This window comes from Gymnodraco acuticeps, unplaced genomic scaffold (genome assembly GCF_902827175.1).
Source record: "Gymnodraco acuticeps unplaced genomic scaffold, fGymAcu1.1, whole genome shotgun sequence".
NCBI lineage: Eukaryota > Metazoa > Chordata > Actinopteri > Perciformes > Bathydraconidae > Gymnodraco > Gymnodraco acuticeps.
In genome coordinates this window covers 1,654,972-1,670,500 of record NW_022991584.1, presented here as the reverse complement: position 1 = coordinate 1,670,500, position 15,529 = coordinate 1,654,972, and the positions used below count along the sequence as shown (strand labels likewise).

The window sequence follows — 15,529 nt, the reverse complement described above, 5'->3', positions numbered from 1 at the left end:
TCTCTGCTGCCATCTATTGACATAATTCTGAAGTGTTGGAGACCCCTGACCAGCTACTTTCAGAGTCTAGGTGAGGAGGAATGCTCCAAGATGTTGTGGAAATGCTTTGGAGAGGATGGTAACGAAGTATCTGAGATGTATTTTCTCTTCCTCAGTCACATTCTGAAAGTGTTTTCAGACTGCATTGAAGCACTTGAGGCCTAATCATTCAGCATAACCTCTGTGTTTAAGGTAATGACTGAACTGAAAGGGAAACTTGAGAGAAGGTTAAAGGACACATTTTTTGGCTTTGCTGTGAACAACAAACTCAAGCAGCTAACCCCTGATCTCGCAAAGAAATGTGAGGCTGATTTTCTTGTTTTCTATGAAAGAGCCAAGAAATACGTGAGTGAAAGGTATGACTTCTCTGAGAACAGCTTTCATAGTAAAGTGTCAAAGATTGGCCTCACAACCGCTGTGTCCTATGGAGAATACAGTGATGCAGTCCAAGCCTGCAGCCTGAAAGACATTGACATGGATGGACTCTATGAGGAATATGGCATGGTGGAAGCTATTCTCAGCTCTTCAGCAATGGAAGGATGCCACAGTGAGGAGCGGTATCTCAAACTGTTTTCCAAAGCAGAAGTCCCACTTGTGAATCTGAGGAAGGTCAGCGCATATATCTTCTCCATCCCATGTAGCAATGCCCATACAGAACGTGTGTTCTCAATGATGACCTCAGCATGGAGAAATGAGAGAAATCGTCTGGATGTGGACAGCGTCAAGGCAGAGCTGCAAATGTGTGTCAACTAAACATTTGAGTGCACAGACATGTACCAGAGACTCCTTACAAACAAAAAACTCTTGGAAGCAGCCAGGAAAGGGCAAAAGTATCGAAAATAGACATTCAACTTGTGGTTAGTACACTAGTCTCATTGTGTTTTGAGTGTGAAGGATTCTGTGAAGCCAGGATAAAAACTAAAAGATAATCCCAAAGTGTCCTCCTTTTTGGTGTTATGGAAATGGCCACCCTACAGTAAACCCAAAGCAGAAGAAGAAGAAGTGACGTCAGCGGCTTCATTTGCCTAATCCAGAGCCATATAATAGAAGAGTTACGACAACGGAAGTCCAAAAACGGTTATCGTCACGTGGTTCATGTAGAAGAGGATCGTTCCCCGGAAGTTCATGGCGGGCAATGTGAATGCACTGATAACAGGAGATAGAACTACGATTGTTGGTAATTATTAGTGAATAAAGGTTTTGATTTGCAAAATGTATACAACGAATCGATATGTGTATGTATTTACATCAATATGTTTTAAAAAATAAAATAGAATTTGCTAATATTAAGTGATAATATTAGGATTAGTGTGAACAACTAGTTTACATGGTAGGCTAACAGTGCCTTGGTTAAAGAGCCTGTTGCTGTTTATTTATAGCTTTGAATTCTTTAAAACCAATATTATCTTCTTAAACTTGTATGGTAGTCAGGAGCATCACTTTCTAATGTTTATTGATATATTTAGAGGGAGGGGATCTAAAGTCATGCTTTAAAATTCAGATTAGATTAATGTCTACCATTTTCTTAAATTCATGGTAGTTTCAGTAATCCCATGGTAATTGAGGACACAAGTTATCTAAATGACTAATGTCATCTTTATGGCTTTCAGAAAGGACAGGAGACCGACAGGTGACTATCAAAGGACTAGCAGCAGCAGCATGATGATGATGATGTTAAATGTGTTGTTTTAGGAACATCCATTGCAAATACATGGAATTCAATAAACATTGAATAGCATATCATGCAGTTTGTCTGTGCCTTTTCCTCCGTGTTGTCCTGGTTTGCTGTGCTGCCTCCTAGTCGCCACCATGGTTTGCTGTGCTGCCTGGGGATGCTCCAATCGCTCAGAGAAAGGAGTACGAATGTACGGCTTCCCCACTGACACAGAGCGGAGGAAGCAGGAGCAATTTCACAACCAACAGCAAAAAAATATGTGATTTATATACAAACACTGCATTTGCACTTTTTCACAAAACGAAAACCACACCATTGGGAAAGCTTAATGTTTTGTTTAATACAAAAAACAGGGAAAGGCTTGAAAAACACAGAGTTGAGACTCAGGGTGAGGGTCTCAGTGCAGGTATTCAGGCTCCATTGAATCCCCCTCTGGTTCTTGTGCTGAAAGAGGGAGTAACAGACAGGAGAAAGGGTTATACACACCTATATAGCACACCTATTGGATGGGAAATTGCCTTGGGGAGATAAGGTGTGGTCTTTGTTCCCAACTGAAGTTATGGAACTTTATTATTTGTGAGTTTAACAAAGTATGACAAATGGCATCAGTAACATATGTGATATGAATTTCTATAAAGTTGTCTCACATTCTTGGTCATATTGTATATACAGTATGTAATGAGTATAACATGTCCAGTAAGTTTAAAGTGTTTCCTAATACTGTGTATTCAACCACTATGGAATATGTATGTGGGCAGACAAAACTGAGTTGTTCTGTGTGTGTGAAGTAACCTCAAGTCACTCCACAGGCACATTTTGATGCAGACCAGTTTGTCAAGACAAAAAAGGGCAAGACTAGGCTGAGAGAGAGCAGAGGCTATACCCACCATCTTCGTGCATCGCCCTGTGGTCAAAAAGAGAAGGGCCCCTGCACCACGATTCACCCCGGGACCTGTATCTACAAAGCCCATAGCTCATGATCACAGCGATAGTGTGAAAGGTGACACAGGTATAATAAGTATGAACTCTTAGTAACAAAAGTAATATTTCTTATTTTTAAGTGGTATAATATTTTAAATGTTTGAACATTTACAGTGCCATGTCTTCTACTTACATTAGTCTCAAAGATTGAGGGAAGAAGGGAAGGGATCACTGCCCTCCACCTGCCAGAGGAGCGCAAACAACAAAAACAAGCAAGGTGTCCCGTCATGTACCTGGAAGTTTGGGTTGGCAAAATGGAGTAAGAGAGGGACTTGAAAAACCTTGGTGGCTGTCTACTCATGTTGTTACAGTTGTCTTGGTTACAGCTCTCAAGTTTTTTTTTGTGCCATTTCCACATCTTTAGAAAATATGAAAAAATGTAAGTGAAATCAACCTCATCTCTGGAGAACAAACTTTGATTTCTCTGTCTTGTGAGTTTGCAGTTTTGCTCCTCCACCTGTAACATCACTGCCCCTCCACCTGCCATACAGTAGGTTACTAACAAGATTACTTATATAATACAGTGATAGAATACATGTTTAGTATGCTTACTTATATAAAACAGTAGTATTAAACTTACCTTATGTGTTCACTCTCACTTAAGTTCCTCTCCCTTTGCCATCAATCCAAAATCAGCTGAGCTGCAACATTATACAGGCAGGTAATAATCAACATAATCACAAGGACACAATATGGCTCTGCTAAAAACACTCGCTCTTACACGCACCAAAGTTATATTTATCTAATATTTAACAACCTCCACCCCCGCATACAATCCCGTTTAGAAGCCCCTCTTCTCTAATTCAACAACGTTGGACCAAATGACATTAAGAGAATGGAATTTACAATTAAAAGGTTGTTCAACGTGTGTTGCTAACTTGCTTCGGTATCCTAGCTTGATCTGTTATCTGTAAACGTTCCCTAAATCTACTAATTTAGGGATAATCCACTGACATCCTTTAATACACATGTTAATTTGAATCAGATGTACTGATAATATCCGCAATATAAATCTTTAAACTTCTTCTTACCTTTAAAAGTCCGTCACGAACGGTTATTATGCTACAACTCTACCGCTCTGCTAGCCTTGGCGCTAACTTCCGGGGAACGAATGAGAGGCTCCACGATCCGCCATTGCTGTAAAAAAGTGGTCCATTGGAGTGAACGGAGATGTCATAACTCTTCTATTATACGGCTCTGGCCTAATCCACCCCCAGGTTCAAAGAGTTCTCATGAACCAAGTTCTCATGAACCTTTGTGGGAAAAGTATTGCGGTGTGAATGCGCCTAATGGTATACTAAAATCCATGTGAAAAAAATTGCTTCTCACTGTTCTCAGGTCAAATATTTATATGTGATTAAAAATGCGATTAATTTCGATTAATTAATTACAAAGCCTCTAATTAATTAGATTAATTTTTTTAATCGAGTCCCGGCCCTAATTATATTATTATAATTATTATTATTATTGTAATATGATAATATTGTATTTGTAACTTAAAAATCAATGTATTCCATCTTGTATTGGTAAAATAATCAACCTTTTCGTGCTTCACAGACGTAATATGCATGTCACAATGTTTGTGTGTTGATAATTTTGACTTTTTGAGACTTTCTGGTGCGTTTTCCTCGTCCCCGCTACTCGATGAAACCATGGCGGTCGCCATTTTTTCCAAATCTGTTTGTTGATACCATAGATAGACATGTCTATGGTTGATACCGGTATATGCAGCTACCCAATTGGTGTAGCACGATCACGTGACGGACCGTGGCACTACTTTTGACCAAGATATTATTACGCTTTGAAGGGACTAGTTCAGCCAATAATTACGTGCCTAGAAGAATTGACAGGAATTTTAGCGACAAACTTTTTTTTGGTGGATAGGCATGACTCGTTCTTTTTTATGAACTAAGGATTGTGTAGTTCCACTTCTGTGGAGCGGGATGAAACGATAACAGGGTTCACCTTATGGCCTATCTCTCTCTCCCTCTCTCCCTCTCTCAATGTTGGTACGCAAATGCGCTTTGTTTCAAATGACCCGGTGCTCTTTTTTTGGCGGAGGTGCGCATGCGCACCTGCGCACCAGTTATGTGCAGCCCTGGCAATAATGACCTCATACAGGCTTGACTTGCTCTGTGTCTTTTTCTCTGCAGGCCTAATCAAGTCTGATCTGCGGAGACAAAAGGCAAACATGTTGGCCAAAGCAGCAGTAAGTGTTAAAGATATAAGAAAAGGTGTTGGGGATATAATGTAGTGGAGCAATGGTGGTTGTAATATTGTTTGGTATAATCCTTTTTTTCATGGAAGATGTTTTGACAGTAGAAGCACAGACGTAGAGAACAAAATGAAGTCAAACATATCTGCCGTGAAAAAAAGACCTATGTGTTATTTGTTTGCTTGTCATAGGTTTGCATGGAAGGCATGCGGTCAAAAGTCACATGTGTGTCTTGTGTTGCTCCAGAAATAACTAACCTATTGTATCTGTCTACCTTTGTCTTGGCCTGCATGTTTGTGTCTGTACAATATTTTGATACGTGATTATTGTCTCTCTACGGCACTATGTCTGTCATAAATCATGTCTTTCTTCTGTTTAACCTTGATGTTACCTGCCAACCTCTGGTAGCATTGCTTTGAGTATGTTGTTTGGGAAATAACCTGATTTAAAAAAAGACAAACAAGGTTAAAAAAACGACAGATTACCTCCAATAAAACAAGAGCAACATTTTGAGAATGTTTGAATTCAACCAAAGCAATGCTACTCTAAGGAGGTGACAGGACTACAGAGAAAATCATTGTTGATGTGAGTGAGTCGATAAGCTCCAAGGTGAAGTTACTGGTGACAGGAAATAAGTCAAATTCCTCACAAATGATGCAAACATGTAATGAACAGAAAAAGCTAAACATTTTATTGGAAATTCAATTGATGGTGGAGAGCCACATGAGACAATCGATACAACGCTCATAACTTTTAAATACAAGGCTGAAGCCAGGGGACGATTAGCTTAGCAATGCACAAAGACAGGAAACAGTCTGATCTTGGAACAAAACCTACTAAACAACTACGTAACCAATTATAGCTAGTTTGTTAAATCAGTACAACAATTCAACATTTTATGTTGGTTTACATGCCAAAAATATGTTCTGTCTAGAAGCTGAACTAAGCTAAATTAGACTAAGCAAATTTAAGCTAATCAAAGCTAAAGCTAAGTTAAGCTAAGTGTCTTACAGTTAATAGACAGATATGTGAACGTGATATCTCCTGACTTAAAAGTTAGTGAACAATTACTTTGTACTAATACTTTAGCATTTTCAATACTTCTCAGGCTTCAGCTATACAAAAATGGAAGCATTAAAACCTTAAAGAGTGTTACAAACTCAATCAGTAGTTGGGGACAAGCAAGAATTGACTGGGGTTAATGACAAAACTGCCTGATGGATCAGATCGTGTCGCAGAAACTTCATCCTGGACTGAAGACTCACTCCTCTATAAACTCTGAATAAGAAGTGATTAGTAGCTGTTGTTTTAGGCGGCGAAGCAGATGTCAGGACAAGACTACGGAACCACAACGCTAATCTCCAATCCACAGACCCCCCCTTCACAAGCCTGATCAATGTACCTTTCTGCTTCCACAAAAATATCTTCTCAAATCTTAGCTCAACATGCAGATGCACTAAGGTAGGAGCTCAGCAATTAACACAAACTGCTGGAAATCACAATCCTACTGCACACCCTTCACCTGTTCACTCTGCTCGTTCTGTCCTTTTGTTTCCAACTACTCTAAATCAAATTAACAATATCATGTAAATATGAAACCTTTTATTTTCTCACTAATCCTTTTCTAGATTATTATATTTGATGATACCAAGGAGTCATGCATGTCCATACAAAACAATTTGAGCTAATTTATGATAGCTTTGTTAATGAAACTATGGCCTTATTTATTTATGTGTGAGTTTATTATGTATTCATATACAGGCGTTCTTCTGAAAGACATGTTGGCATGTAAAGCACAGGTTTTAATTATTTAATTATTAGTGGCTGAATTCCACTTGGCTGCTTCAGCTGGGGTTTCTGGTACAGACAGAGTGAGATGTGTTCTCATGCAGGGGGTAGAAGACAAATGGTAGGGATTAAAAGCTTATGAGAAAATCAACAAGTGAAGTTGCTTTTGTGCCTTTAAAACTCTCTGAGAAGGAAATCTCTCGGCTAGCTCAGATTTGCAGGATTAACTCCAGTCAGAGTGATAGATTTTATAAAGTGTATGGACGGCTTTCACTGAAACTACAGGAAACAATGCACTTTTACTGTGTGTGTAAAGCCATTCCATGAAGACAATGCAATGTTATTACATTAATGTTAATATCCCGTGCTTGCTACGACATGCCAAATTGTCTAATGTGACAAGGGCCAATTTATGTGCTTTTGTTTGTCCATTTGTGTGTTTTTCATCTGGCATGTTTTCTGTAACTTGCGCTGTTTTTCATCAAGATCTTTCAATTAAAACATAGTTCAAATAACTACACAGAAGCAATCCTATTTCTGAAGCTAACGAAGCAGTTTACATTGTTTTGTTCTTTGTTAAGAGTGTATCTTTAAAATGTAAGTCATTTTGCACCCATTCCGACCTAAAGGGATAGTCCCCCCTAAATAAAACAAAACAAGTTATTATTTTCTAACTTTAGTAATTGTTGTATCTCCTGACCTAGTTACTTAGGATAATGTGCAGAACTTGTTGTGAGTAGTTTATTCTACGATATCACCGTACAGAAGGAACTCGAATATATGAGATTCTTTCTGAGAGCTAAGATTACATTTCAGCAGAGAAGGACGCCATTAATGTTTACATTTCGCTCTGTCACATGGTTTTTCCCGTGAGCAGATTCACGCCTTCTTCACAGTGATTCATTTGGAGGTGTAGTTCAGCAGAAATATATTAAATGTATTTTGGTGCTTGGAGAACCAACGCTCAGTGCCATTACATTCTAGATAAAATGTCTCCAAAAATCAAACTCACATCAAGACAATCTAAATAAATAACAGTTTTCTTTGTTTAGGGGTGAACTTCCCTTACCTACCTAAAATCTACAGAGAAAAACAACAACTTCTGTGTTGAGTCCATAACTCTGTTGACTTGTTGTTTTGATTGATAGGGACCTTCCGACTATCCCAATGGGAGCGTGGCTGCATCGCCTATCATCGAAGAAGCCAAGCTTTAGAGGCCACGCACACACACACACACACACCAACACGTTCTCACTCCCATCCCGTCACATATTGACGGACGGTCAGGGCCCCTTCCCGTCGCTATATTACGTATAGGGTACCCCTTGCCCGTCAGGCTTCTATGGGCAGGACGTCCCATAGACCTTCATTGCGGACAGCGGACCCCTTGACTGTCAGGCTTCTACGGGCAGGGCGTCCCATAGACCTTCATAGACCACGTGATCAACAACAATGGCCGACCTTCGTGTTATTCTCGGTGGAAAATGCCTATTTTAAGGTTCATTTGGCCAATAAAATGCGTTTTGATGTCATTTTATGCGATTAATATGAGTTGTTATTTCTGATTATTTGTGCAGTACATGTACATGATGTTTAGTTTGCTAGTTATGACGAAGATTACTTCATGAATGTGTACACATTCATGGTTGCTAAGGTGGTTGCTATGGACGCTGCAACAGCTCCCAGACCACGTGATCAACAACAATGGCCGACCTTCGTGTTATTCTCGGTGGAAAATGCCTATTTTAAGGTTCATTTGGCCATTAAAATGCGTTTTGATGTCATTTTATGCGAGTAATGAGTTTTTATTTGTGCAGTACATGTACATGATGTTTAGTTTGCTAGTTATGACGAAGATTACTTCATGAATGAATTCATGCTTGCTAACGTTTTTTTGGTGGAAATGTGTTTTTCTAGGGCTGTCAAGTTAACACGTTAATAACGCGTTAACGGAAAAAAAAAATTAACGGCACTAATTATTTTAACGCGATTAACGCATGTGTATTTTTTGTCCTCGGCCGCCCCGTAGTTTCAGAGCGCATCGAGTTTAAAATACCATCTACAAGCTGATGCTGACAACACTGCTCCTGCTGCCCGCTTGTGGCAGACCACACTTCCACGCTCACCGGCAGGCACCGGGAGGGTGTGTGTATGTGTGGCCCGAGCAAGCGAGAGAGAGACCTTACGTGCATTGTTGTTGTTAGCATCTGGTGCTAGCTAGCTGCGCTAACGGATATAAGGAGCTGTTTAAATGAAAACAGAGGAGCGACATTTCGCCACAACTGCGCGGAGCACTTGACTTTATGGAGGAAGCCAGACAGTGCGACATTGTACGAGAAGTCAGCACACTCAGCACGGATAGTGCGCAACATGATTGTAGCGTCCAGGCAGCTCCCGTTCGAGCATATGCCTTGAGTTGCACACTTTATATATACAGTCTATGGTTGCACATAGCTCCAACGATCCATCAGACACACACACACACACACACACACACACACACACACACACCATTTGTATTGTATGAGAGAGGTTCCAGGTTGAATTGAGGCGAATATTTGTAATGTTCAGAGGTTGTTGTGTTTAATATTCATGAGAATATTTGTCATTGTTCAAATGATAATAAACATTTGCATAAAGCATATTTGTCCACTCATATGTTGATAAGAGTATTAAAAACTTGAAAAATATTCCTCTAAGGTACATTTAGAACAAATCAAAAATGTGCGATTAACTATGAACAATCATGCGATTAAATATTTTAATCGACTGACAGCCCTTTTTTTCACAGCAAAGTCACCCTCTGTACTTGGACTTATTGGGAGAATCTAAAGGCAAGAACATCCCAAATATTCATTTAGGTCTTTATTTTAGACCTTTAGTGTTGCCGTCTGTGAGGAAAATAAATGGGGCTCAGAGCCTCGTATTTTTAAAATCTTTTCTTCCTTCTAATTTGTTATTATTTTCAAAATAGCACACTGTTATTTACTCACAAATAACACACAATTATCCTTGCTTTTATTTATTGGTTTAATTCCATAATCTTGGGCTTTTTGGGCGTTCGTCAGGAACTGAATTTCAAAATAAAAATAACCGGAAACAGACGTAGGCATTTCGAGCGATTACCCAGGATCCTCAGCTACGCTGATTGGATGTTTTAGCCGCAATGCATGCTGGGATTTGGTGTTTATATTATATGAAATCCGGAAAACATTTTAAAAGAATACTTAATTCCGAGTGCTCTTGCTTTTCTCTTTGAAAGTCATCACATAACGGCATTGTAATACACGGTTCGGCTGCATTACATATTACAGATCTGCCGTAGTTCTTTATTTATAGAGCCCTGATGAGAAGACCTTTGGAAAAACTGAAGAAATGCCGCCGAAACTGAATACTTGACGTGGATCATAAATATTTCAACAATTAAACAACATCTTCAATTTCTCTTCACACAATACGTGTCCTTGCAGTATCAACACTAATTCGGCCGACTTTTACATTTGATATAATTCATAGATAGGTTATATTTACACCATAACGGTGCACAGCTGATATAAAAGGACTTGTAGTTTTTAAAGATATTACTGATTTGAATTGGATTGAATTTTGAATGTAAATACTGAGACTGAAATAGTATAGCAATATGCTGTAAAATTATGTGAAAGCATGAATAAAACTACACATCTTCAGATGTTGTACATACAAGTGTCCAACACTAATAATACAAAGTTATTATGGCTGTGTGTACCTTGTGTGCACCGCCTAGTGGTTAAAGCACGTTATTGAATTTTTGTTGTTATGTGTTATATTTGATTAATATAAATATTAAGAGTACATACTTTCATAGGGGGAAAGTAGAAGGTCTGTGATAGAAATATAGAATATAAAAAATCAAGAAGATACTATAAGTGATCTCTACAATAAAACAGTTTAGTGCTGGATGTACAAAGATATTAATAGGAGGAGGTGCAAAACAGAAAAACGAATTAACCTTTATTTAAACATTAAATAACAGATTAAGGTCTTCTTTTAAATAAGAAAAAAACTTTGGGGGTATCTATCTACAGATAAATATTAAGCCTGACAAAGTACTTAACGTCTAATATATTGCTTTCCTGCAATGTATGTTGAAGCACTTATTTTAACTGATATTATACATATGGATTATACTCTTATGTAGATAGATTGAATAAGAAATGTGCAGAATATGACAGTTTAATGGTGGAGGGACACACATATTGATAGATGTCTTGTAATGCACTGTTGAGGAACCTGTGACCCAAGTTTTTCATTCATTGCATAACTACACCGTAGTTGTGTATATGATATGTCAATAAACCTTTGAAAATCTTGAAATCTTGAAAGGGATGTGCAAAATAGCCATAATATACAGTCTTTAATTAACTATTAGTAGAGAATAACGAGTAATTAATATACTTTATTACTCGTTTCCATTCATGTCAATTGCAGATACATGTTTAGTCTTCTCAAGCACCAACTATCAAATATCTCTCCTGATTGTTGGCACTTGACAATCACCTTACCTGAATTTTACTCAGGTGTAACTAAAGTCTGATTTAAGGGTTGTTTATATTTCACATCATTAATCAGAATCTGCAAAGTAACTCAAATAAGCAATGTAATGCACTGTTGAGGAACCTGTGACCCAAGTTTTTCATTAATTGCATAACTACACCATAGTTGTGTATATGATATGTCAATAACCCTTTGAAAATCTTGAAATCTTGAAAGGGATGTGCAAAATAGCCATAATATACAGTCTTTAATTAACTATTAGTAGAGAATAACGAGTAATTAATATACTTTATTACTCGTTTCCATTCATGTCAATTGCAGATACATGTTTAGTCTTCTCAAGCACCAACTATCAAATATCTCTCCTGATTGTTGGCACTTGACAATCACCTTACCTGAATTTTACTCAGGTGTAACTAAAGTCTGATTTAAGGGTTGTTTATATTTCACATCATTAATCAGAATCTGCAAAGTAACTCAAATAAGTGTAGTGGAGTAAAAATACCAGGTTAACCTCTGAATTGTAGTGGAGTAGAATTACAAAGTATCAATGAGCTGTCATGTGGGTATATATTAATGCTGCGCATTATGGACAGCGATTTTCACCCATTTATTAATTATATGTTTTACATTTGATAACACCAATGTGTTTAATACTGGCAACTTCTAATTGTGGGAAAAACGAAAACGTTCAGTAGAGACGTCCCATAGAACATTTTGCGAAACACAATAGTGTAGCATGTAGTTCTGGGGGGGCGTTCGATTCCAGTTTTGGATAGTCTGGCGTGGTTTCGTTCCATTTCAAACAGCTGTTTGACGCTCGGCGTAACCTTGGCCCACTGCCACTCCAACATCCAATCCCAGACCTTGAAGATTAATCACGGGGACTGTAGTCCTAAACGATAGCTGGGGATTATGGGCAGTGTAGTGTCTTCGGCCATCCTAAACTCAAAAATGTTGACAATCGCAATGATGCTCGAAATGTCCCTTATAGGCCTACGTCTGTTTCCGGTTATTTTTATTTTGAAATTCAGTTCCTGACGAACGCCAAAAAAGCCCGAGATTATGGAATTAAACCAATAAATAAAAGCAAGGATACTTGTGTGTTATTGGTGAGTAAATAACAGTGTGCTATTTTGAAAAGAATAATAAATTAGAAGGAAAAAAATATTTAAAAAATACGAGGCTCTGAGCCCCATTTATTTTCCTCACAGACGGCAACACTAAAGGTCTAAAAATAAAGACCGAAATGAATATTCGGGATGTTCTTGCCTTTAGATTCTCCCAATAAATCCAAGTACAGAGGGTGACTTTGCTGTGAAAAAACACATTTCCACCAAAAAAACGTTAGCAACCATGAATGTGTACACATTAATGACGTAATCTTCGTCATAACTAGCAAACTAAACATCATGTACATGTACTGCACAAATAATCAGAAATAAAAACTCATTACTCGCATAACATGACATCAAAACGCATTTTAATGGCCAAATGAACCTTAAAATAGGCATTTTCCACCGAGAATAACACGAAGGTCGGCCATTGTTGTTGATCACGTGGTCTATGAAGGTCTATGGGACGCCCTGCCAGTAGAAGCCTGACGGTCAAGGGGTACCCTGTACGTAATATAGCGACGGGGAGGGGCCCTGACCGTCCGTCAATATGTGACGGGATGGGAGTGAGAACGTGTTGCACACACATGCACGCACACACACACACACACACACACACACACACACACACACACACACACACACACACACAAAAGTAAAAGCCTTGAAAATGACCATGATCTCCTTTCCTGTTACAGTGTAACATACTGAGATATATCAACCCAATTAGGAAGTATTGAATCCCACTTCCCTTCTAAGAAGAGTTAGATGTACATTGTACAATGTTGTATTAACTATTTATAAATTAAAAAAATGCTGAATTATATTGGACATTTAATGCTCAATTTCAGCATATAAAATCCACTGTTATTGTTACTTGAATTCTCTCACTACATCTGCAAGACAAATCTGTGACTTGTTTGTTTCTGCCTTGACAATTTTACCTGTCAGTATTTTAAAAGGTATACACTTGATTGTGTATAGGTTGTATAGGTAAATGTTCTATAAAGAAGTGACTAATTTCATTATTGCATAAACAATTAATCATGTAAATACAGTGTCCAGGTATTCATTAGTGATTTTGATAGAATGTATTTGTGATTAAATAATTCACACAGTCCAAAGTAAGGGATACAATTCATGACAGTTGGGTGATATTATTTGTAAAACCATGCATGTTTACATATTTCATGTAAAATAAAACTATTATATTATAAAAAATTATTTTTTGTCATTTGGTGTCATGCTTTGTGTCACATTGTATACATGTCAAGGTGAGACAACCTGACTGAAAAACACAGAAACACACACAGCAGCATTCTTCTCTAATAGATTCGGTGATTACAAAATGAGTTGTTTAGGAGGAACATTTTACTCTTTAACAGTGTTGATATTACAAAATAAAAGGCTATTATGATAAAGGATAGGTACTGTATCTGTAAAATAACGGTGAATGCTGGTACCAAAGTACATTCACATAAATATTTATTTAAGTACATTGAGGTAATTGACTTGTAGTTATGTTTTAGCAAATACTTCTAATCAACTTCATCTCCAAGGAAAATAATGTTGTCATTAACTTTCTTTGACAGCTGCATTTACCATTCACCATTGAAAATAGGATGTTAAAGTGTAAAAGAACACAGGATTCAATACAACATCCCTTACAATTTAGATGTGTATACGTTCTTGGGAGTTACATTAAAGGCTGAAATGTCCCTCTAAGTGTTTCTTCTTTCTTCCCCCACTTATTATGTTGTGACCCCTCTGAAATGATCTTTTCAACTTGGGAGGGAGGGTCCCAACCCTTATACAGTCTATGGGCCTGACCCAGTTTGGCAACCTCTGACCTACATTTGATACAGTAAAGTATTTATGAGGGTTGAATTAGCACATTTCCTTGACTTAAGTATACAAATATGTTTTTCTAGGAAGGTCGGCTTGTGTTTATTTATGTTTAACTAGGCTATGGTAAGGCAAGCATTGTAGGAGACCTTGTAGAGACTATAGGCAATTGTTTAGCTCATGCAATATATAGCTATTAAAGTGGACCTATTATGCTATATCGGACAAATATATTGTAGGGCCATACCTATGAAGTTTTTTGCTTAAAATACCAAACAGATCACCCAATGTAGCCATGCCTCACACTGCTCATACAGTACCCCTCTTTTGCAGCCCTATTAGAGAAACACGGATTTTGGGTCCTATAGGCGGGTCCTCACCTCCTCTAGGGGGGTCCGGGGGCATGCTCCCCCGAGAAGATTTTTTTTTAAATATTGAAGTTAAAATCAATCTGGTGCACTTTGAGAGCAAAATGAAGAGATATGGATACATCTTTCAACACCCATATGAAACAGAACTGTAAACAGATTTTCTTTTTCTTTATGGATATTTTACAAATTACACCATATTTTTAGAAATCATCACCATCATCATCAACGCTAAAAAACACAATATTTATATTGTATGACAAAGTGTTAATTTAATATCTCTGGCTAGCTATTTGCTAACGGGTTAGCTTACCCGCACGATTCAAAGTAACATCAACAACGTAGCTGTAATTTATGCTTTGCTTACATGTTCGCATAACTTGCAAGTTTACTGACATTTACATACCTTGTTTACCTGGCTCAAGTGGTGGCTCTGGGGTTGTTGTGTGAGCCACCACTTGAGAATTGACGTCTTTTTTAAGAAAATGTTTTCTTATGGACAGTTTAAACAATGTCACAGGATGGTTGGTCTGGTGTCTTGCCTAGGGTGGCCATACGTCCGGTTTTAGGTCGGACAGTCCGGTTTTCAATGTCTGTGTCCGTCTGCCGGCGCAGCCTTGAGCCGGACGCTCATTTGTCCTCCTTTTGAGGTCATCCCTATTTTATACTTTTAAGGTATTAAAAAAAATAGACAATTATACAAAGAAATACAAATAATAAGTTATGTGTAAGTATATACCCCCGTAAGACTTGTGGTCTTACAAATTATTGGCTGAATGCGATGTCAAATACATATCTTGTATTTCATTGGTTCATAAACGTAAACAATTAGCATGTGCTTCTTGACGTCACGTTCACGGCAGGGCACTGTGGCACAGAGTGACGTTAGCGCTAGCCGACTAGCTCATGAGCCAACTCCACCTAGTTAGCGGTAGGGTTACACCGCAGAAATGCCGAAACGAAAGAC

The 15,529-nt window shown here is 38.1% G+C and overlaps 1 protein-coding gene across 3 annotated transcripts in view; it reads left to right on the top strand.

The window, feature by feature from the left end:
- Positions 1 to 9,203, top strand: part of LOC117533775 (feline leukemia virus subgroup C receptor-related protein 2-like) — a 44,096-nt gene extending 34,893 nt beyond the window's left edge. The window contains exons 9-11 of one of the 3 annotated variants that reach the window (XR_004567113.1): positions 4,849 to 4,904; positions 6,223 to 6,371; positions 7,847 to 8,282. Coding sequence is in view for 2 of the 3 variants with exons in the window: in XM_034197705.1 (XP_034053596.1) it covers positions 4,849 to 4,904; positions 7,847 to 7,912 (122 nt within the window). In the remaining variant the exon portion in view is untranslated. Of the gene's footprint in view, positions 1 to 4,848; positions 4,905 to 6,222; positions 6,372 to 7,846; positions 8,289 to 9,169 lie in introns of those variants that run through there. The other 2 variants (XM_034197705.1, XM_034197704.1) reach the window with 2 other exon arrangements.
- The last annotated feature ends 6,326 nt before the right edge of the window (positions 9,204 to 15,529 follow it).